We start from the raw sequence: 21,180 nt of genomic DNA, 5'->3' as shown, positions 1-21,180 counted from the left end.
TTGCTTCTAGATTTGACATAATTGTTGTTGTTTTTCTTTTAATTTATTTTTTATAAGCAGTCCACTCTAACAAAGCTGCAGAGCAAACCAAGTAATTGAACTGACACCCTCTAAAACCATTAACAAGTGTACTTTTTAAAACACCTTATTTTCCTCTTTCAGACAGGTGGGAGGAAGGGAGAGATCAGTATTTTAGCATGTTTAGGAAATGACACTGTCAGCCTCTGTCCCTACTGGGGACAGAAGGAGGTGTGCTGTAGCAGGGGCTCCACACCAACACATCGTGTCCCACGTGTGCTGGTAATGGGGAAGTTGCAGAATCTCTCCCCAGTAAATCTGCCCATAGGAACCAGACAGTATCCCAAAGGGGCCATGAGGTCTTTGTAATGCATCTTTATGGAAACCTCCTCACCTGCACTTCATAGGTGGCTTAGCAAGGTACCAAGCCTCTGGCATCCTCACTTTTCTAAAGCCCCTACATGAGAAACCCCATTTACCCTTCAAAACAACAATAGTCCCTCTCTTATGCAAAGCTACAAGACACCCTTATCTATCTGATGCTTGGCAAGGGAGCACCTGTAGCTGCTGCTGAGGAGTATGCAATGTCCTTTCAGCCCAGCATCCATGCTTGCACCCCATAGCTGCACCTCTGCAGTAAGAGAGGCCACTGCACTGTCCTTCAAGAGAAGGTGCTCTAGGATATCGCCTGCAACCCTAGCAGGGATGCCAGGGAAGGGATATCCTAGAAGTCAGGATGATTTGCAGGTGTTACAAACAGTATATATAAGCAAATATTATTTGCTGCTGGCAGGCAGGGTTTGGGTGCTTGCTAACAGTTGCATAAAGCCTGAAGCCAGGAGGAAGGCTGGGAAGACGGGCAGAGCCCTCAAGAGCATAATGAGCAATTTCCAACATTTTCTTTGAGAAGAAGACAGCTTCCCTCATCTTCTGAAATGAATACCAAAATGCAAATGGAAGAGCAAGGGAATTGTTACTTCTGAAAGGAGCTTGTAGAGCTGATTTGTAATCACACATCTAGACACCTGACAGCACCAGCCACACTAGTCTCATATACACACATCTGTTGTCTTGATACTAGAGGACTATGAAGCTGAGTATCTTTGGCATTACATGCCGAGGTTGCTGGCAAAAACATCCCTGTGTAGGTTTAGTACTATGTTTATCAACACTGTAGGGAAGTTGTCTCAAGTCGACTTGGCCATTGGAATCTATCTACATCTTGAGCACACATTTTTGACTGCAATGTCAAAGAAGGGCCAACTTTGGCTCATAGCTGGAATATCTGTGATGTCAGGCCTTTCACAGAACGGATAATGTGCAGTGGTGATTCCACTCTCTGGTTAAGAGTCTCTAAGGAATGAGATTCAATGACATCCAAATACTCATTACCAAAAGCCTGTGAATGCCTGGCAGAGTACTCCCTAAAGGATCTCATGCTAACCCAACCCACAGAGAGGCAGGAGGGTGTGTTTGGGTGCATGTCAGGACCAGGAGCCATGTAGTGAGGATAAACTCTACTTATGCTGACAGGAGGGCGTTTCTGCCAGCAGCATCAGCTGGCTCAGCATCCCTCAGATTTGCTCCAGGAGTTGGCAGCCTATACCGTGCTCTGCAGCCAGTTCTCCATGGTTGCCTCACTCCCTGGTGCTCACGTGTGTTTTGGGTGTAGGAGGCCCTGGCCCTCACATGAGGACATCTCACAGCAAATTGTGAAAGACGAAGTTGTTGTATGATACGATGCCATTGGGATGTCCCTGTCTCTTCTCTCTAACAGTACACAGAAACGGGAAAACTCAGTCTGAAAATTCAGAAAGCCCGGAGGTTGCTGCACTATTACTGTCAGGCATAGTGTGCCTTTTTTATAGGCTCCTTTTACAGCTTGGAAGATATCCAGTACTGAATGACAGCTGCTGACTGTCCTGCCTTGAAGGCAGGACAGGGCAGCAGAGAATTCACAGTGACCCTCTTTCAGGGGCCTCCAGCTCTCTGCATTTCATTGCAGAGGTAGGTACTGAGCCATGATACTGCCAGAAACCTGTTCTGCTTCTACAGAAAGCTCCTTTTTACAGAAGCTTTAATGACACAAACATATCGATTTCTCTTGCTGCACAGTTCACAGGCCTTTGGTTCTTCTTTCCTCCTTTCTTATCCCACCTTGGTTCCTGTAGCTATCCAAGCTTGGCTCCTAAAGCTCCTACTCACTTCAGTCGCAGTTCAGCTCAGCTCTGCACCTCCTGGGGTTTCCAGGCATGCATGAAAAGAGGAGCAAAATAGGTGCTATCACTACTGAAGGAGCACTGGTCTCTCTCAGTGCTGCATCACCAGGCTTTAAAAGTAAATAAGCATGTGAGCCAAGGTCTGTATGGTGAAATGTACTATTACTGAGGCATGTGTGGTTGTAGGCATGTATGGGATTATCCTCCCCACTCCCAATGCACACTTTACAGGTGCAAAAAGAAGAGTGCACTGTTTGTTAAAACCTGCCAAAGTCTATTTATGCAGCAGTGGAAGAATAAGCCATTTAAAACAGGACTGTGGCTACACACACATGCACTCAAAATGAGTTATCCTTAACATATGCCTCAGCTCCTTAGCATGTCAGCTCCTGGGCCTGTCAGGCACGGAGACAAGCTGTGTTTAATTCTGGATAACACTGCTGCACCAGAGAGGGATTTACAGCAACAGAGGGAGAGCGAGAGAGAGGTACAGCAAGTTCAGTCGGCAAAACACAAGCGCTCCTCCTCCAGCTCCCCAAGTCTGCCAAGTCCCACTGCTGCTCTTCCTTCCAAGTTACTAACAGGAGACCAGGGCTTACTCGATTGACTCTCTTCCTCCTCTCTTGCCCAGCCACCTGGAAGCTCCTGTCTCCACTGAGTTTATTTTTTCCCTCGATTCCCAGTGGCCACGTATGTGTGTGTGTGCACTTAATAGCTCCTAGATATTAGCACAGCCTGTGGAGGGACTGACGGGTGCTCTCAGGCCCTACACAAGTCTGTGGCTGATTTACTGAAGGCAGGGAGGAGAGAAAACTTGGTAGCACAGAGATGAGAGATATAGTTAGTGTCAGGGGACTTTTCCTTCTTGATGGAAGAAGATTACATCAAAAGAAAGGGAGGTGAACAAACTACTTCTCAACAGCCTTTTTAGGGACCCTCGTTAGAAGATTGTCTTTTAAAGGAGTTGAAGAATCTGTCTCCTTTTGGGAAATACATCATATACAGTAAGGTTAACAATTACCCTGATAGCTTCGTTTGTTTTATCTAGATACATTTTTCAACACAAACAGCAGCAAATCTATCTCATTGCCAGCTCTGGAAATAAAATAATTGTGACAGGTTGATAAATATATTGGAGCTTGAAAATACAGTAAAGAAGAACAAGAAGGAAAGGAAGGAGAAGGAGAAGGAGGGAGAGAAAAAGATAAAAAAAAAAAGAGAGAGGAGAAAGAAGGCAGTGGGATGACAGGGAAGAAGAAAGGAAAAAATGAAAAAAGAAAGAAAAGAGATGCTGTAATAAAAAAAAATAATCCCAAATAACAAGCAAGAACGATAAACTTATACATAATTTTTTAAATAAAAATAAAAATAAAAATGAAATAAAAATAAAACACACACACACACAAAAACAACAAAACAAACAAACAAACAGCAGTGTCTCTAAGTCACTGCTTTAATAATTGCATCTGGTTCCCTTCCATCATCAAATCCCATTGCCTTCATAAGTGCTGCATACAAACTTGGAAACATAGGAAATTTAAATATCTTCAAATAATTTTTGCTTATGGCTCCAGATAGGAATCCTTAACATCTGACCACTTTGTCCCAGGAGTGTATGTTAAGAGTACTTTACAGTTGTAAAACACACATTGGAGTCATGTGCCTTAGCTATTAAAAAGCATTGAAAAATACAGCTAGATTTTTAAATGCCACTTGATATTGCTGCAGCAGTGCAAAAGAAGAGCAGAATGAAGATCCCTTTGAAATAGAAAATTCATGGAGCATCTCAAGGAACTCCCTCCTCTCTGCTCCTCCAGGACCGGGATGGGAATTCCAGAGGGGAGAAAAGAAATACCCTAATGCCTTCACTCAACAAGCGGAGAGTTTTGTTTTTCTTTGCTAAGAGCTGACAAACAGGTCTTTTCTCTCCCTGGAATCAATTGCTAGGAATTGTGCTCCACTGCTAATAAATTACTCTTTCTTCCTCAAAATGGGGCCATCTTGAGAAAACAGAAGTCAATGTGAGAAAGGCAGCAGTCTCTGTGTTCACATCATCTAATTTTCTATATCTATTCTTTTTTTGTTGTTTTCTGTTAAACAGGAAAATAGGGTACCATTGATTCTGAGGTGATCATCATTGTACCCCTGGTTACTCAGTTGAACTCAAATGTGCTTCTGACTATAGGCGGGAATTTGGTGTCACCTAAATATGGGATCAGCTCTAACATCTTTTATTCTTAGCTATTTTCATCTGTTTATAGCTAGTCCTATGGACCTGGCCTGGGATTGTAGAAAAAGGAACAGTACATCTCCAGTCTCATCTCAGTCCAGAAGCTGATGATTTATAGCCTGAGAAGTATATACGGGCAGGTACGTGGGTGCCCAAATGTGTGGAAAGGTGATAGTAGCTTAGAGGACTGGGATCTATGATTATTTGAGGAGTATGCCAGTGAATAAAAGGTTCATAATAATATTTAGGACTAGACCAATATATATGGATTTATGAAGCCATTTAAGGAAAATGCAAATAGACAACAATTTATGAGGGTGTGGGGAAATGTATCATTAGAGTAAGGATGTACCATATAAACTCATCAAGCTCTCTAGGATTTACAACCTTGTACAGGAAACTACTATTAAAAGCAAGATTGAAGGCTGTATAAGCCCATCTAATCATACATCTGCTTTTCAGAGAAGTCACTGCCAGTGCAGCAATGATTGTGGAAACTGCAGCACTCATGCCAGGCTGGCTGCCCCAGGTGTGCCATGCTCAGACAGGCTGAACCCTGCACAGTGTACAACCAAGAGCTGCACAAAGTAGCCAGTCACCATGCGGGTGGGAGCTGGGAGGGATCAAGATGGGTGAAGGATTCATTGGCTCCTCTGGATTCCCCAGGTCTCCAAGCAAACCAAAATTGTTCAAATTGAATGGCTCTTTTATCTCATCCCCAGGCCAATAAAATGAGTATTTCCCAAGAGGTAATGTTCACCTTTCTTCTCATTAAAGCCAGGAAGCAGACTGCAAGAAAGGAAATATGTGGTGATGGAGCAGCTCCCAAACCACTGGTACTGAAGCAGGGCTGCAATCCAGCGAAAGAACTGGGATAATATCCCATCGCTCTTTATATGTGGATATTTTTCCATGTGGATTTTTGGTACACTCATTTTTTTTCTATACTTTGGCAGACATTTACAGTCCTCATTTAATGAAGCATTATATGAGAAACTGAATTACAGTAATTCACATGTTAGCACTTCAGCCAGTTTCACTGATGATTACTCTATGGAAAACAGTCTGTTAAGGCAAAAAGGACTTTAGTTTTAAGGAATCCTCCCCGAAGGAAGTCAGTCAAAATTTCTTTCAAGAGATTGGGTGAAGTATTTATATATTTACACACATATATTTGTCTGTAAATTTAATCCTATGAATTCTAGTCTCTGTGTGAATGGTTTTTATATGGACTGTGGATTAAAAAAAATTATACTAAAGATTGTTCTGTGAGTGTTTGGGACCCAATTTCATATGACGCAAGAAGAATTTGTCCCAGGTACCCTTCATTCATTATCTATTAGAAGGATTAAGCAGTCTCTACTTGCTTCATTAATCATCTTTTTAATGATGCAAAGGAAGCAAAATTAGGAACAAAAAAAAAAAAAAAAAAAAAAAAAAAAAAGAGAGAGAGATGTAAAAACTAAATTTTAGGGAATAAAGGAAATAGAAAAGCTCTGCATACACAGAGTACCAAGCCATTACCATCATTGTATTTTTTCAGGAGCAAAATTAGTCTTCAATGGATAACAATTCTGTGATGGATTAATGTCAGTGCTGGGAAACTTCAAGGGCTGGGGACTAATAATTTCTGAATAACTTTGTATAAACAGTACTTGCTGCAGGCACAGCCCAGCTAAAACAGATGTTTTCTCAGCTCCAGCCAAATTCCCTGGGAGCCAGCGCTAGCTGTCCCTACCAAAAGTTTCTTTGTACCTTAAAACACATTGAAACACACCAAAGATCCTACATCTCATGGACAGTCTGGTCCACATTGCCAGGGGTAATCTCTTCACCCTTGGTATACAAAAAAACTGCCCCCAGGGCAAGGCCCTGAGCAGCCTGAGCAAGCTGGACCTGCTTTGAGCAAAGGCTTGGACATGAGACCTCCAGAGGTCTCTCCAACCTAGATATTCTACAGTTCTGCTGTACGGTTTGCAATCCACTGCTCAGGCACACCAAGAGCTCCTTGGAAAGCTGATTTTACAACAGCCTGCCAGTACTTCTTCATGTCCATCACTTTAACTCTCAAACTCAGTACTTTCGAGCAGGCATCTCCGTGACTTCTTTGAAAAAACATTCAAGCTGCATCTACTGTAAGGCTGTTGTCTGAGCCATTCCTTAGGTGTAGCTTCTGCCTGATTGTACGGAAGGGTAGGATTCACCTCCCCTGTCTTTAGTGATCTTAAGACCAAAATCTAGTCTGTGGAGTAGAGTCAACACAGGAAGACAAAATATCCAGAAGAGAATTCCTCCCGTTTCAAGACAGCAGGGCTAAACTGCCACCTGGAGGTGCCTGATTGCTTCCTCTGCTTACAAAGGCAGCCTAGGCAATGTTTCTGGACTGGGTGCTAGTTTTCAGGCAACTGACATTATGGCAGGTGAATGCCCACTCTTCAGGCAGACAAACAATACTGGGTATAAACGAGGCACATCTCTGTGCAATGATCTGACAGCACAGCACTGAAACCTTCAGCATTCAGCGCCCATTCCTAAGCATGAGAAATCTCCTCCTTCTCCCCATAAGGGCACTAAACATTGGACTTGCCACTAGAAGGAGAGGTAGCAAGAGTCAAACAGATCACCTCTGGATGAAGTGATTGCAGCACCCTAAATCTCCTTCTCATTGCAGGAATGTTATTTTGCTTTCTGTTACTAGCCTCTGAGGACAGATGCACTGTATTTTGACCACATGTGCATAAAGAGAAGCAATCATGGAACACTACATATTAACTGATTCCTAGAAGAGGAGCTTGAACATCTCAACTCCTAGTTGAATATCTGTGAGCTAAATTCCTTCCAGCAAGAGGGCAGTGGTGCTCACAGAAGCAGACACTTAAAAAACAGGAGAGGGCAATAGTACTGTATTGTAGCCTGATTATGCAGCACTTTTCAGATGATTTCCTGTCACCACACATGGGACATCAGTGCTGCTGTTCCCATTTCACAGAAGAGAGAGTAACAGTGAAGAATGAGGAGGGAAAGAGAATTCAACTACACACCCAGGGCTGGCTCCAAAATCATCATTCATTACTGAGTTTGTTGCAAAATCTGTCCTGGCTAAGGCTGTGTTTAATGCTATTCCTGATGTGGCTGAGGATGCAGGTTTTTTTATTCAGGTTTAGAGATTCAGGGTAAAACTGCAGACAAAAGTGTGTTAGGAAAGAGCAACACAAAAATAAACAAATAGCTTGTCTTAAGTGGACTGTGCAACATCGAAAGAAATGTTAAATTTCTTCTTCCAATATAGAATATCGGATTAAAACAAACGCAAACAGCACACAATGCAATAAAAAACAAATGTTCCATTTTCCACTTCTTGCTACAGCTGTTTGTTTTAAACATATAAAGATTAAGGGAACAGTCTTGAATTTAATTAAATCCCAAAAGAACTAATGATATTTATGCATATTAAATTTTTAAAGGCGTTTGTGGCTGTTCAGCCAATCACTCACTGGACTGTCATAACATGCCTCCCAACCCTAATTTAAGTTAGAAAGAAGAGACCCATGGAGAAAAAAAAAAAAAAAAGTGCAGACAGTAACCTTTTCTCTGCACATATGTTTAAGAGATAAACGCCCATCTAGCTTTAAAAGGCAACAAATCTAATAAATGTCCACATCATCATAACTCAGTGGTAGAAAAAAAAATCGATGTTACAAATTTTGGAACTGTATCTCTCAGGAAAGTAAATTGCAACATCAATTCAAACCTATTTTTAAGAGTTTATAGTTGGAACACTGATGTCTTGACACAGAAACTCACAGATCATTCTGGATGAAACCAGGGCTTTCCCAGAACTGTGATGTCTGGAACAGCATTTTGTGGGGCCATCTTCGGAGCACTGCAATAAGCCACAGCCTATCAAATACTTTTCCCCTTCTCTAGCTAGGTTATGCCCTTAGTCCTATAAGTGTAGTCCTATACCTTCTATAAGCCTACGGGTACATTAGGATCTAGATCTCTGAGGAAGATCTCCTGGTAAGAAGAAAAAAAAATGTTTTCTTGGCTCTTTTTGAAGTAAATCAAGAAGGTGTCTGATATGATCCCAAGCAGGTTTCTGGTCTAATGCTACAATCTCTAAATCTTTTCCCTGGTTAGCAGGTTGGCTCCAAATGTAGGCCATGAAATGATAAGGCCTTCAGTTCTTCCACACTGCTTAATTTTTCCCTGTTGTGTATTCAACATTTTGTTATCTCAGTTCATACACAGCATCTCTCCCACCTCAAACAAGAGACTCCTCCTCCCTGCATCTCCAAAACAGTAATGATAGATGTTTCCTGTTCCACCTACCTTTCAGCATTGCCATATGATATTACACAGATATCTTTGAAAGCTCAATAAAGTACAGCTTCTTGCTAAACAAAAAGCCCCAAAATACTGCTCCTGCTTCTCTCAGAAGTAATTCAGTTGATTCTTTCTTGATCAAGGGTTCACAGCCTGTTTAGAAAAACATTTCTTTGCCTTTGATTAACCATATTTTTATGGTTTATCAATCATAACCGGAAAAGACCTAGACATTAAGTACTGATGTGTTCCTGTTAATAAGAGGCTCTTCAGACTTACTTTGCTGAAAAAACAGCTTTTGCCAGGGACTTACCTATCAAATACTCCAGCCAGAATTGGTCTGTCTCTGGCTTGTAGGGTCGGTTGAAGTCGATCTGGATTTGGAAAGGCTGCCCTCGACGCACTATCAGTTTGGGGTTGTAGTACTTGTCAGTATGGTGCTGCTGCTTGTTAATCTCATAGGGTTCCTTGAACATATGAATGTCCACAACACGCAGGTAATCTGCAGAGGCATACAAATGAGCAGAGAGAAAAGTCACAGTCTTGATATCACCATCACTAAAGGCCCTGTCCTTCACTTCCCCAGCACTGCCTCATTGAGAAACAACAGCAAGTGGAGCACGTTGGATCTGTTTGAGGCTCACACCTTCCTGTCCAAGCAGGGTTTTATGGACTGAAACTTCTCCGTCCACCTGCTGTTGTTGCAGAGGCTGTAAGGCTTCTAGTGACTGATGAAAGCAATTGTGGAAAGTGCAGGTTCCTATGGGGTGAAAGCTGAATGCACCCAGGGAGAGCTGTGCTCTGTCTTTCCTTTGGCATCAGCTTTCTGAGAGTCTGCACCTCACTGACACTAGTTTGCCAGTATAATGAGTGGGCCTTTGACAGCTGTGGCTTCATGTCTCCCTTCTTGCAGCTCTCCATTTGTAAAACACAAAATTCACTTCTTTTTTTTTTTTTTATGCCTAAATACATTAATGTTTATAAAGTATGACTGCTACCAAGTGCTGCAGAGCATGAGAGGCAGTTAATGATCTTACATGCAGATGAGAGCTTGGATGTCTGTATTAAATAAGGCTTTAGTGTACTGTATGTGTCTAGACTCAGCTTCTCAGAACACCTCCACTGCTATTAGCATCTTTTATGAAAACTCAATACGACATTACAGTATATAATTACAGTATAAAGTTATAGGCTAACAGCAGTGGGTATCTATAACGTGCACAGGCAAAGTACACGCCTCACTCCCTTCAAATCAGAGCTATCTGAAGGGTTATAGATGCCAGAAGTTAGCCTGCTCAGCTAATGACCAGTGTGAAGAGGCACTGGGATAGCCAAAGGCACTGGCAGTCACCACCAGCTGCATGACTACTACACTGGGAATCTTCGCACTGGGAGGTTTCTCACACAACAGCTCTTTCCATGCACACATTTAAGTTGTATGTATTCGCTAGTTTCACAGCCAGTTCCAGCAAACAGTGAGCAAGCACATCAAAATGAACTGGACATCATTTTTCCTACATGTTTGGATAGATAAGCAGGAGAACTCTGCCAGGAGGACCATTATTGCCACAGAGAGAGAGACAGAAGAGTGAAGGTTGATTTGCAGCTCTCGGCTTGCATTTCCAGGTGCTGACAGTTAGAAACTAGCTAATTTCTGCATTTTATACTGATGCTACAGAGCCAAACTCATGCCTGGCAAAAAGAGGTGCACACTTACAGCAGCTGGTAGAGCTGTGTGTACTCACAATGGTAGCTAATTTGGCCTGCTACTGAGTACACTGTGAGCAGGAATGATGCACTCAGCGAATGAGTCGGATATCCAAACTGCTGAGAGCTAAACATGGCCCATTTCACAGAACCTCAGAAAATGGCTTTGTGCACAGCTTTTCCCTGGAGGCAGGAAGACACAGCAGGCAGGCAGGCTCTGGGCAAGCAGTAGAGCCGCTGCCTATCTGGTGTGTAGCCTCCAGGCTGCAGTAGCGTGGGCATTAGCCCTGTCCTTCTGCAGGCATGTGTTCAAAACATTAGTGGAGTGCATGGGCAGCAATGCCCTGGGCAGCAGAGTGGTTCTTCTCTTGCCCCAGCCGAGTCACCCAGCCTGGGCTCTGGGTGACAGCTGTTGGAAAGGAGGTAAATATGGGCAGCAGGATCTGGTCCCTCTGGTGCATTGTCACCGCCAGCTGCTCATAACCTGCCCTGTGGGAAACAAAAGGAAAGGAAACTGCCCGAGGACATGCCAAGATAAAGATCCTTTCATGGAAAAGCTCTATAGAACTGAAGCAAAAACCATTTGCCTCCTGTCAACCTCATCTGCAGAAAGGCTGAGACAGGCTTAAAGTCCCATGGCAATGTTATTGTTATTCTCTGCTCAATTCTCTAGGCTTCTGGAGTAACTTTTGTAGATCCCCACTGGCTTTAGTGCTGGCTAAAGTAATAGAGATGGTTCTTGTGTGAAACTGTAAATGCTTTTTGCTCAGAAATCACTCTCATTGACCCTCTATGAAATGGGGAACGTCTTTGCCTCCCTCCCTGCAAAACTTACCCGTGTTCCCTCATAATAATGCTGACAAAGCTCATAATTAAATTATGTGAGGCACAAATTTCCTGGAGGGCTGTGAAGACAGGGCAGGGGGAAGTCTCTCCTGTTTTCTCTCCCAACCCCACCCTGAAAACATTCTATGTAAAAGTTTCATATTGCAGCTCTGTGAGAAGTGAAACTATCAGTAAGTTTGGCTCAGATTCTTCTCGCTTCCAGGGAGGCATAAAAATTCTTTTGAACATTTGTTGTGTTTTCATCTTGTGTTCTGAAACAAAAGACCCTGCCCTTCGTTTGCAAGTTTGCCCCTTCAAGGAACTACAAAGCTAAGTCACCCCAGGGTGTCAGCTCAGCGTTTGCTTCATTTTTCCCAGGACTTTACAAGGCTCCTGTCAAAACACAGCCATGCACATCTGCATAAAACACATTTCACTCCTACTCTCAGTGTTAAAATGAACTTCTCTGAGCTCGCCAAATGAAGATGACCTGTGACTGAGCCTGTGTTAATTACAGTAATGATAATTACAGAGGACAAAATGTGAGCAGGGTAATGGGATGCATGAACATCATCACCAGGAGGGGAGATGTCATCTAAAGGAAGGGTCCAGGCACTGTGTGCTTCACTGCTCATCTGTTTGTGAGGAGTAGGCAGCCATCGAAGGCTCCTTTTGAAATCCAGACTGTGATGGTTTGCTCACAGCCTCATCCACTATTTCATGCAAGTAAGCTTCCTGCAAAAGATGCAGCAGACTAATATTTTTTAAAGCTTTTGTAATGTTAAATTTGCATGGAAAAAAATGAGCACAAGCCTGAGCTGCTTTTCTATACCAAGAATAGCCTTCAAACATCAGGGTTTCTTGGAGACCCAGAGAGAAAGGGCTCTGGATTACAGACCAAGCAGTAGGAGTTTCCAAAGGAGGTGTCCATCACTCTGCTATCAGGAGAAGCACGATTCCTCGGTGAGTCCCTAAACTTTGCAAAGGTGGGCGCATGTGGAGGTTGTGGGCCGTGCGGCCGCAAGGCTGTGTCCTCCCACCGAGCAGGCTGTACGTGTCAGGCCCACTCATAACACGATGTGGTGAGATGAGCTGGCTAGGAAGAGCCAGGGGGAGGAAGCAGCACAGGCGTCCTCACAGACACAGGCTCTTTGCTAAGGAAGCCTGCAGCAAGCAGCCTGCAGCAGGCAGCCCACTGACCTGGCTGGGAAGACAGCTGTCCCTGCAGCCTCCACCAGTCGCCCCGGCTGTGATTCAGCGGCGTAGAAGTGGGTGTCAGCAGAGAGCTAGTCAAGCTCGGCGTTTACCTCATCCTAGAGTAGTAGCTAAAATAGGTCAAATGAATCACACCCTAAAAATGCCTGTTTCTCTCTGTTGGCTGTCAAGGGAAACAAGGGTGACTAGCTCAGCTGTAGACACCTACACCGCACAGATCAAGGGCAGGATTCAGCTCAAGACTGAGTCCTTTAAATTTAGGCATCTGAATGATGTGAGCCTGATACATAAACCAGTGAGATCTGGTTGCTGCAGCCAGTGGAGCTGAGAGAAAGGTACCCTGGAAGCAATACCAGGGCATGATGTCCAGTCAAACTATGTCCTCACCTTCACCTGGGCTGCCTGTGTGTTGGCTGTCATCTGACACAGCTGAAGACACCAACATTTAAATGTTTACAGCAGATGTCTCATCCTACCCCAAAGATTATAAAACACCTTACTTGTAAAAGCTGAGATAAAAGCATTTGCCTGCTTTTATCAGGGTGTTAGGGAAAGGAGATATGAGAATCACTACAAAAGGCTTGGACAACCCAGAAGTAAGAAGTATAGAAGGAGAAGGGAAAGGAAGTGGCACAAGCAATCCTCTGCAAGGACATGCCTTGCCCTGCTGTGCCCTGCTGCTCCAGCTCTGCCTGCAGACTCACTTTATCCCCGAGTGCTGCAAGTACTCTGGGCAGGTTCAGCTCCTGAACGCAAATCCCAGTCTGAGCTGCGTGTGGAAAGCATTTGGCTATAAACCTTTAACGTGCTCTGACAGGCAACTTAAACATCCTATCCCAAAATGGTGTGTCCAGGACCACACATACATCAGCTGGCATCACAGGAGTAGATCACAGCTGATGTGCAGTGAAACAGGAATGCTGCTATGGCTCATTCTCTTCCCTTTCCCCCCCATTCAGGTCATCCCTTGCATGTTATTGCTACAAGCATCGCAGTGCTGGACTGCATAGCAGAGCTGATCCATCCATACAGTGAATTTTGCCATTATGCTCAAACTTTCTTTTTTTTTTTCAGCCATACCAGTCCCATAGTCAAGCTGATCCTATGCCCACACAAACTCTTGCTTTGGACAAGGGCTGTTTTTCTCACCTACCTGACCTTAAGAATCACCTTAAGCACATGGCAGGCTTCTGCCTCAACACGCTTGACCTCACATTCCTGTTTCCATTGCATTTCTGAGAAGCAAGAGGCTCCTGTGTACCAGCACCACACATCTTTCAGAGCCTCATATAAAGCACATCAAAAAGCAATATGAATCTTTCCCCTGGTACTGGTGGGTTTTAGCTATAAGCTGCATTCCTTCCAAGGTACCACACACCCTTACACATCTCCAGCCACGGTGAGAATAATGGGCTTGATAGGATACCCAGTCAAGACCTTACATTACATTTGACACTTTAAACACCCTTACTTTCCCCAGAGCTACAGGGTTGTTTGAAGAAGTTCAAGCAAAGTTTCTACAGTCTTAACATGCCAGTTGGTTTGCTTAGGCATTTTTCTAAAGAAATGGTTTTTAAAGATATGTGCGTGTAATAAAGTGGAGGGACATGTGCTTAAGGCATATTATTAGAATTACAGAAATAATGATTTTTAATAAAATTCTGTCCTTGTCACTGAAAATCTCTTTGCCTGTTTCCCAATGTGTAAAATGTAGCACTTAATGCTTGTCTACATTTATTAAGCACTCTTTTAACCTTTGATGAAAAGTCCCATATGAGTACTAAGTATTATTACCTCTTGCTACTATTAGTGGCCACGTTCAATAGGTTCTGCTGTTAACCTCAAACAGGCCAAACATTAATATAATTTGCTTGGTGATTCATTCAGAAGCCAATTGTATTTTCTTCTAAACCAAATATTATTTATGTTTTTTCAGTTTCACTCAAAAAATTTGGCATCGATAATGCATTCTGATTTGCCTATCCCTCGAATGATACTGTTTTGTTATCCCAACCAAAAAACTGAGACGCTTTTCACAGGAGTATTATTAACAATTTGTGGATTCCTTTTATACCCTTAGTCATTTTTATGAGTGAGATGAACATCTAGAACATCTAGCAAAAACATTGTGCAGCAGCTTCACAGTCAGTTCAAGACTGTACAAACCAGAAGAGCCATTAAAAGGCGAAGCTCCTGCTGCTCCCTTCACCCCAGTGCTGCCACAGCCATGCCTGAAGCCAACAGATGAGCCAGGTGAAACTGGAACCAGACCCTACTAAATTAAACTTTCTATTCTACATCTTCTCCTGTCAAAAATGCCTGGTTTTAACCCAGTGTCCTGACCTGCTTCACCACCAATTTCTTGGAGGAAAGGGGCTGGCCAAGAGTTAGGAGGAACAGTGACAGGACCACGTTTACTGGCAGCAGTGACAGGTAATGATGACTTTGGTTAGGAAACTACATTCATATTTGTATTCTCCAACTACAGATGTTCAATGACACCCTGCTGCAAGCTCTGCAAAGTGGAGCCTTCACCGAGCCCAGCCCTTGAACTGTCACCCACAAATTTAAAAGACAAGAGGAATTCCTCCTAAATTTACTCTGTGATTATAATCAAACTGGGAAAACCTATTCTTGCCTTTTAACCACTCCCAAAGTTCAAGCTGAAAACCAATCGCTCAACTTCTCCATGCCTAATTTTCCCTGCCCATCACTTAAGGTAACATTTCCACACAGACAGGTGTTTTTACTTTTCTTTTTTTTTTTTTTTTTTTTTCTTGGGCAGCAATAAACTATCTGAGATCAAAACATGTAAAAAACTGTAGAAGTATGTAGGACTCAGATTACAATACTATGCAAGAAGTGTTCAGGTTGTGATTCACAGACCTAGACAGAGGTAAGAATGGAAGACGTAAAAGTAGATTTATGTCTTAATTGTACACTGTACCTTTTGGATTAAATCCTCTAGGTATCAATCCAAAAGCATCCATTTCAGGGACCTCATTTTCTTCAGCATTGGAGTTGTTTGATGGGAGGGCTCTTCTCCCATTCAATGGAGGTTTTTTCTTCTCTTTGTCGGTGCTTGTTGGTTCAGACATCCTGTATTAAAAATGTTGTAATATCATGTAAGAAAGAAAGAGTGCAAGGAGAAAGCAAATATGAGACAGCATGGCACATGTAAGATGGGAGAAACCAGAAACAGTGTGGGGTGCCAGTGAGCTACACATTTTTAGAATCACATAAATAAAAACTGAGAGGCAAAAAACATCAGTCTAATGATGGAGTACAGCTCTCTAAGGATTGGAAAGCATTTTGTGTTTGTGAAAACACATGAATAAGAGAAGAAGGGGGTGGAAGGAAGAAAGGAAAGCCTTACAGTGAAGTATTTGTCTAAGAGAAGCAAGGCATTAAAAACATTTGGGAAATCCAGGTAAAAATGTGGAAAATCATCGGCTTTCCTGCCCTCCAAAACAACATTATTGCGTCCTAAATTGCAAATTATATTCCCAGGAAATACATCACACACCACCTACCCCTAATAAAAATTACATTCTAAGTTATATTGCAATCATCCTAAACACTACAGCCCACAACAGTCTGTGGATGATTACTGGAATATTGTATTTTTGTCTCTATGCACATAAACACCCTAAAGGCTAACTTCTGCATACAGAGAATCCACTTTTGAGAAAGAGAGAGAAAAAAAATGAAAGAAAAAAAGCACTTATCCAGTTATTTCTCTCCCACTAACAACCTTAAGGGAAATCTCAGATGTAGGTTGATCAGAGACTTCTTTTTGAGCTAGTCAAAACTGCTTTCACATCTATTTCAGTGTGAGCATGTAGCAATGAAAAAGCCGTGCCAGCCATCTAAGAAAATATTCATGGCTGAGAACATAGCTCCTTCCCAAAGCTCCTGAAAACACCAATTCAAAATACAGCAATTATTTAATAGCAGCAAGCTCTTAAAGGAAGTTTCCTAGTTAGCAAGAGTACCTTCTTTTCAGATAGTCTTTTTTTTTTTTTTTTTTTTTTGTCTTCTCCTTTGCAGATTTTCTGACGTGAAATAGAAGCTTGGAAAAAGCTGAGGGCTTTTAAGTAACCTCTGTATATCCTCCTCCCTCCTGTTGCAATAGGACAGTGCTGACAGTGTTGCCAAGCCCTCCCCACACCACCTCCGAGGATCTGCCACCACTGCTGGCACATCTTTGCTTCCTCCCTCCCTCTCTCTGCCTATCTTACCCCAACCCCACTCATCAGGAGCATTTCAGAGCACTCGGGCTAAGGAAACAGCTTGGTCACTGTAGTTTCAGTTCTTAGAGAGACAGAGTAGAGTTTCTCAAGGCACAAGAGCATATGAAGTGTGAGACTGGAAGGGATTTTCTGTGGGACACAGACCAAGAAGCCATACTCACCAAGTTGCCAATCTTTAATGGTATCTCTATCTTGGGGTGCCTGTACTGCAACTTTAGATGTTCATTTTCAGAGTATTTTAAAGTAGACACAGTGATGGTTCCTCTGCCTGGTGCCTCACAGTAGTCCTTTCAGAGGACTCTGGGGCACACGGGCATGTAGAGCTCATTGGTGGCTCAGCAGAAGGGACCTCTTCCCTGAACCCATGTGCAGCTCAGGAGAGTGAAGGCACTTGGCACCAACCAGCTCTGTCTGGGGCAGATGACCTCCTGCTCTTACACATGATAATATAACCTAACAAACTGTGTCTGGAGCAGTACCTGGGGTAAGCATTTTAGCTCTGTGCCAACTTTGTTCAGTTCCACTAAACTCTAACATAATGGGGGACTGTCTGACACATCCTCTGTCAGATGTAGCTCCACAAACCACTGGAACTGCATGGAATAAAAGAGGTCCACCAGGAAGAATTCAGGCCCACTGCTCTGTTAGCTGTTGCTGCTTGGTAGCAGAGGCACAAGTCTACTAGGAACATGGAGGTATATACACAAACCAGGCAGAGGAGAGCCCCTCTTACACATTCATGAGTAGCCATGGGCACTTATTTGCCTCAGTTACAGATGAAGGAGTGAGGAGACACAGCATGGGACTCCATCCTTTTTCAGCCAGCTATGGCTTCCAGACACATAACATCAGTGAAGCCTCAAACCTCTGCTCATTTACTGCCACTGAAATCAAGCCAGGAGACAGAAGAGGCGAGCATTGAATGGCATTCCTGTAATGGGAAACAACAGATAAAAAATCTGAAAGAAGACCCCATCGGAGCTCCCTGTGAATTTCCTAGTAGAGACCACACAAGCCAGGACAGATGCATGGCACAGCACAAGGCAGAGATGCCCACAGGGGACCTGGAAGCAGCACTGCTGCACAAGTACGCTGTTGCAGCCAGGCTAGCGAGCCTGCTAGGTCTGATTGCCAAGGCTCAGCACCAGACTGCAGTGGTTTTGGAGCCAGCTTCACTATCTGCACGTGAGCATTGAGCTACACTGTCTGATAGCCAAAGAGCTCAATCTCTCCCCCAGTTCCTCCAGCAGGCTGTTAGGCATACAGCACAGAAAGCAACCTTGCCTGGAGACTCCACTTCTCCTGCTGTGCTCCTCCAAGGGTGCAGACACCCCATGGGGAGAGACCCGGTCCTGTTGTCATCCTGAACTGCAATTTCCACGGGCTCACTTCTATGCAGATGGTCCTTGCAGTAACCATCTGGTGGGCAAGCAGTGCCCCCGGCACCCAGGAACACAATGAGCTTTCTGGGGGAGGAGGCTGGTTGCTGAATTTCTGTTTTTCCAGTCTGATTTCTGTGTGGCGTGCTTGTGCCTCTCCTTCCACTTCCAGCCAGTGCTTCAGTTCCCAAAACTGCAGCTGCTGTGATGACGTTACAGAAACTGATGTAAATATTGCCTCGGTGCCATGCCTGCTGGAGGTCTGCAACACAAATAAGAAACACCATCTCCCGAGGCAGTCATGTGCTTCCCCGAGTGGCTGCGGTGCTGTCAGAGCTGGGAGGAAAACTTTCAGTCAGAGCGAGAAAGGCAGCGAGTGGATGCAGCCGAACAATCCCAGCCCAGCCGTTGTGCTTAAGCAGCCAGCGGTTGCAGATGTCTCCCTGAGCCCCTCCAGGTCTCTCTGGAGCTTTTGAAAGAAGCTGATGATCACTGGGAAAGCAGGGAGACCAAAATTTTTGGCAGCAGCAGCAGAAGCGGGGCTCTGTGTCCAGGGAGAGTAATGTTCTATAGGCTGTAATTTATTTATTTTGTGGGGAGTGATGTAAATTCGTGCCTATGACAGCTCCAGATGGCAGGTATTTTCTCATTACCTTGACTTCCTAGCATTTGCTCTCCCTTGCCTATTGGACTGTACTGGCCTTAATTTAACTTCCATGGTTCGAAACTACTGACGTCAGGGCTGCTGCAAGAGGGGAACGGAGAACACAAAGGCCTGTTTTTCCTGTAGGGCCTTATATTTAATGAATGATGCTCTGGAATGACCGGTGAAAGAGCACTCCTTCCTTATGAAGCTACTTCTGCACTGCAGAAGAGTTGAGTCCATGCCCATTTCTCAGAAACAGCCTTCAAACACTCGTGGCCTTTGCCCAAGACCTTTGCAGTTGTGGATGCTCTTCTCACTGTCTGCAATGGACCCTGGATGATGGATGACAGAACCCTTCTTCCTAATCACCACAGAAAAGCCCTTAAATGACTGGAAAGCTTGCACTGTGGAAGGTTATCCAAAATTCAGTTTCCTGTTATCATCAGAGTCAGCGTTGCTGTTTCAAGTACCCCCATGCCAGACACAGGTTTTGGGGGAAAATCCCACAAAACACAAGAGTCAATAAAGCTTTAGAGAAGCCAAACCAGAGAAGAGGATGTGCCAAGAACTGTCACAAGCAAACTGATCAGCCAGGTGCTCATGTAAATGGCTTGCTGTGCTGTGTGCCAACGGCTGGATAGTAGGGATATTTTGCCTACCACTATTTTAGCTACACTGAGCACTCCTCAGCAGCAGCTAAGCATTGTAATGCTCTGCAAGCATGTCTTCCTTTTTTTCCGTTCTTGTTTTTGTTTTAATATTACCCTTGTGCCCATTTGAAGTCTAGATGGGAATTCAGATGCATTGAGACATTAAACTACAGCATGTGCATAATCATCCCTGGAAAGACATCATCCTTATTCCAATAAACCAGACACTCTCTACTTTAATTTTCTACATGCAATATACCCTTACCTCTCTCCTGTCTTCTCAAAGCTTTATTTCTGATTGTGCACAGTTTCTTAGAAAATCAAGTCTGTCTTCCCCCCCCTCCACATCATCAGTTGTCTCCCAGAAATTGATGTCTCTCTTCCTATGATGCTTTGCTTTACCAAGCCTGCAGGCAGAGTAGAGCAGACACTAGAAGAAAATACGAATAAAAAATGATATTTTTAAACAGAAGCAAATGTCAGAAATGTTCATTTGGTGGTTTTGTTTCCATATTTTGCTTTCGATTTCTTAAAAACCAAAAACAGCTAATATATCTGCCTGTGTGTAACAGCTCTGGCTACCACTCATGGAGAAGTATATTTTGAGTTAATGCTGAAAAATTCAGAAGGCCCAGCTCTGAAACATGGCATGTGTATACATGACTGTATGTGTGAAAGAGGGGCAGAGGCAGGGAGAGATAAAATGGCAGCTTTTCAGATGGTGGAACATTTGGAGCAGGGGATATAGGGCCAGTTTTCAAATGATATTGTTGCAAATGTTTCTGTTGCAGGAAAAAATATATATACATATCTATATATTCATACACACATTCTGTTAGGAAAATGTGGCTTAGGAAATTTAACTCTACTCTGAAAAAAAAATAAAAAAATGTTCCAAACTGCAAGCCTAAATTCAAACTGTAGATCCATACAAGCATCTACATCTGAGCTGGCCATCTTAGGCTCCCTTTATCCTCCACAGAGATTTACTCTAGGCAATGATTCATCTCCTCCTACAGCAGACATGTAAATAGGTCAGATGAATCATGGCCTAAAAGTGCCTGTTCCTTGTATTGACTGCAAAGGGAGCCTGAGGTGATGGGTCCTACCATATGCGGTAGGACTATACTGACAATGTCTATAGTGAGGTGAAATGAATCCTAGCCTTGACATGGAAAAAGAAAAGGATTTTATCTTGGTTTTGAGGCATGACTTTTAAGTGCTAAATTATCCTTTTGAGATACTGCTCAAAATCATTAACAGTGATACATGGTATACAGTTCAAAACACTTCTTTTTTTTTTTTTTTTCTCTCAGAATATGTGGCTGCCACTGCCAATTATGTAAAATATTTTCCTACAATAAGTATCAGATCACACTAAAGTACATACCAGCTCATGAGTTTAGTGTTTTTGTGCTCATCTGTGAAGGTTTCTCTCTTCCACAGACCGAAACATAAATGTAAATGTAATAACTGCAACAAAATATGAAAAAGAATCACATTGTTAGGAACATGCAGTACAGGTTCCAACTCCTATTCCTACTAACATCTGAATACAAAGCATTCAGTTGGTTTGGTATTAGGGCTTGCCTTAGTTTCTTAAAGAAAGAGCAAGACAGAAGACAAGCTAGGGCAAAGAGGTCTTTCATAAGAGATGATCTTCATGGGCTCCAACTAAGTTGACTGTTTTATGTTTTGCTGAAGCTGAGGCC

At 43.2% G+C, this 21,180-nt stretch overlaps 1 protein-coding gene across 3 annotated transcripts in view; it reads right to left on the bottom strand.

Moving 5' to 3' along the window:
* F13A1 (coagulation factor XIII A chain) overlaps nt 1-19,856 on the bottom strand; it is a 65,483-nt gene extending 45,627 nt beyond the window's left edge. Inside the window, exons 1-3 of one of the 3 annotated variants that reach the window (XM_068670798.1) lie at nt 19,734-19,856; nt 15,488-15,639; nt 9,107-9,295 (exon numbers count right to left, since the gene is read on the bottom strand). In XM_068670798.1, the coding sequence (XP_068526899.1) occupies nt 9,107-9,295; nt 15,488-15,638 (340 nt within the window). In that variant the 5' untranslated portion in view covers nt 15,639; nt 19,734-19,856. Of the gene's footprint in view, nt 1-9,106; nt 9,296-15,487; nt 15,647-16,535; nt 16,667-19,733 lie in introns of those variants that run through there. The other 2 variants (XM_068670797.1, XM_068670799.1) reach the window with 2 other exon arrangements.
* Between the last annotated feature and the right edge of the window lie 1,324 nt (nt 19,857-21,180).

The sequence above is a fragment of the Anas acuta genome, chromosome 2, assembly GCF_963932015.1.
Source record: "Anas acuta chromosome 2, bAnaAcu1.1, whole genome shotgun sequence".
In the NCBI taxonomy this organism is placed as follows: Eukaryota; Metazoa; Chordata; class Aves; order Anseriformes; family Anatidae; genus Anas; species Anas acuta.
This window is presented reverse-complemented; position numbering and strand designations above follow the sequence as displayed.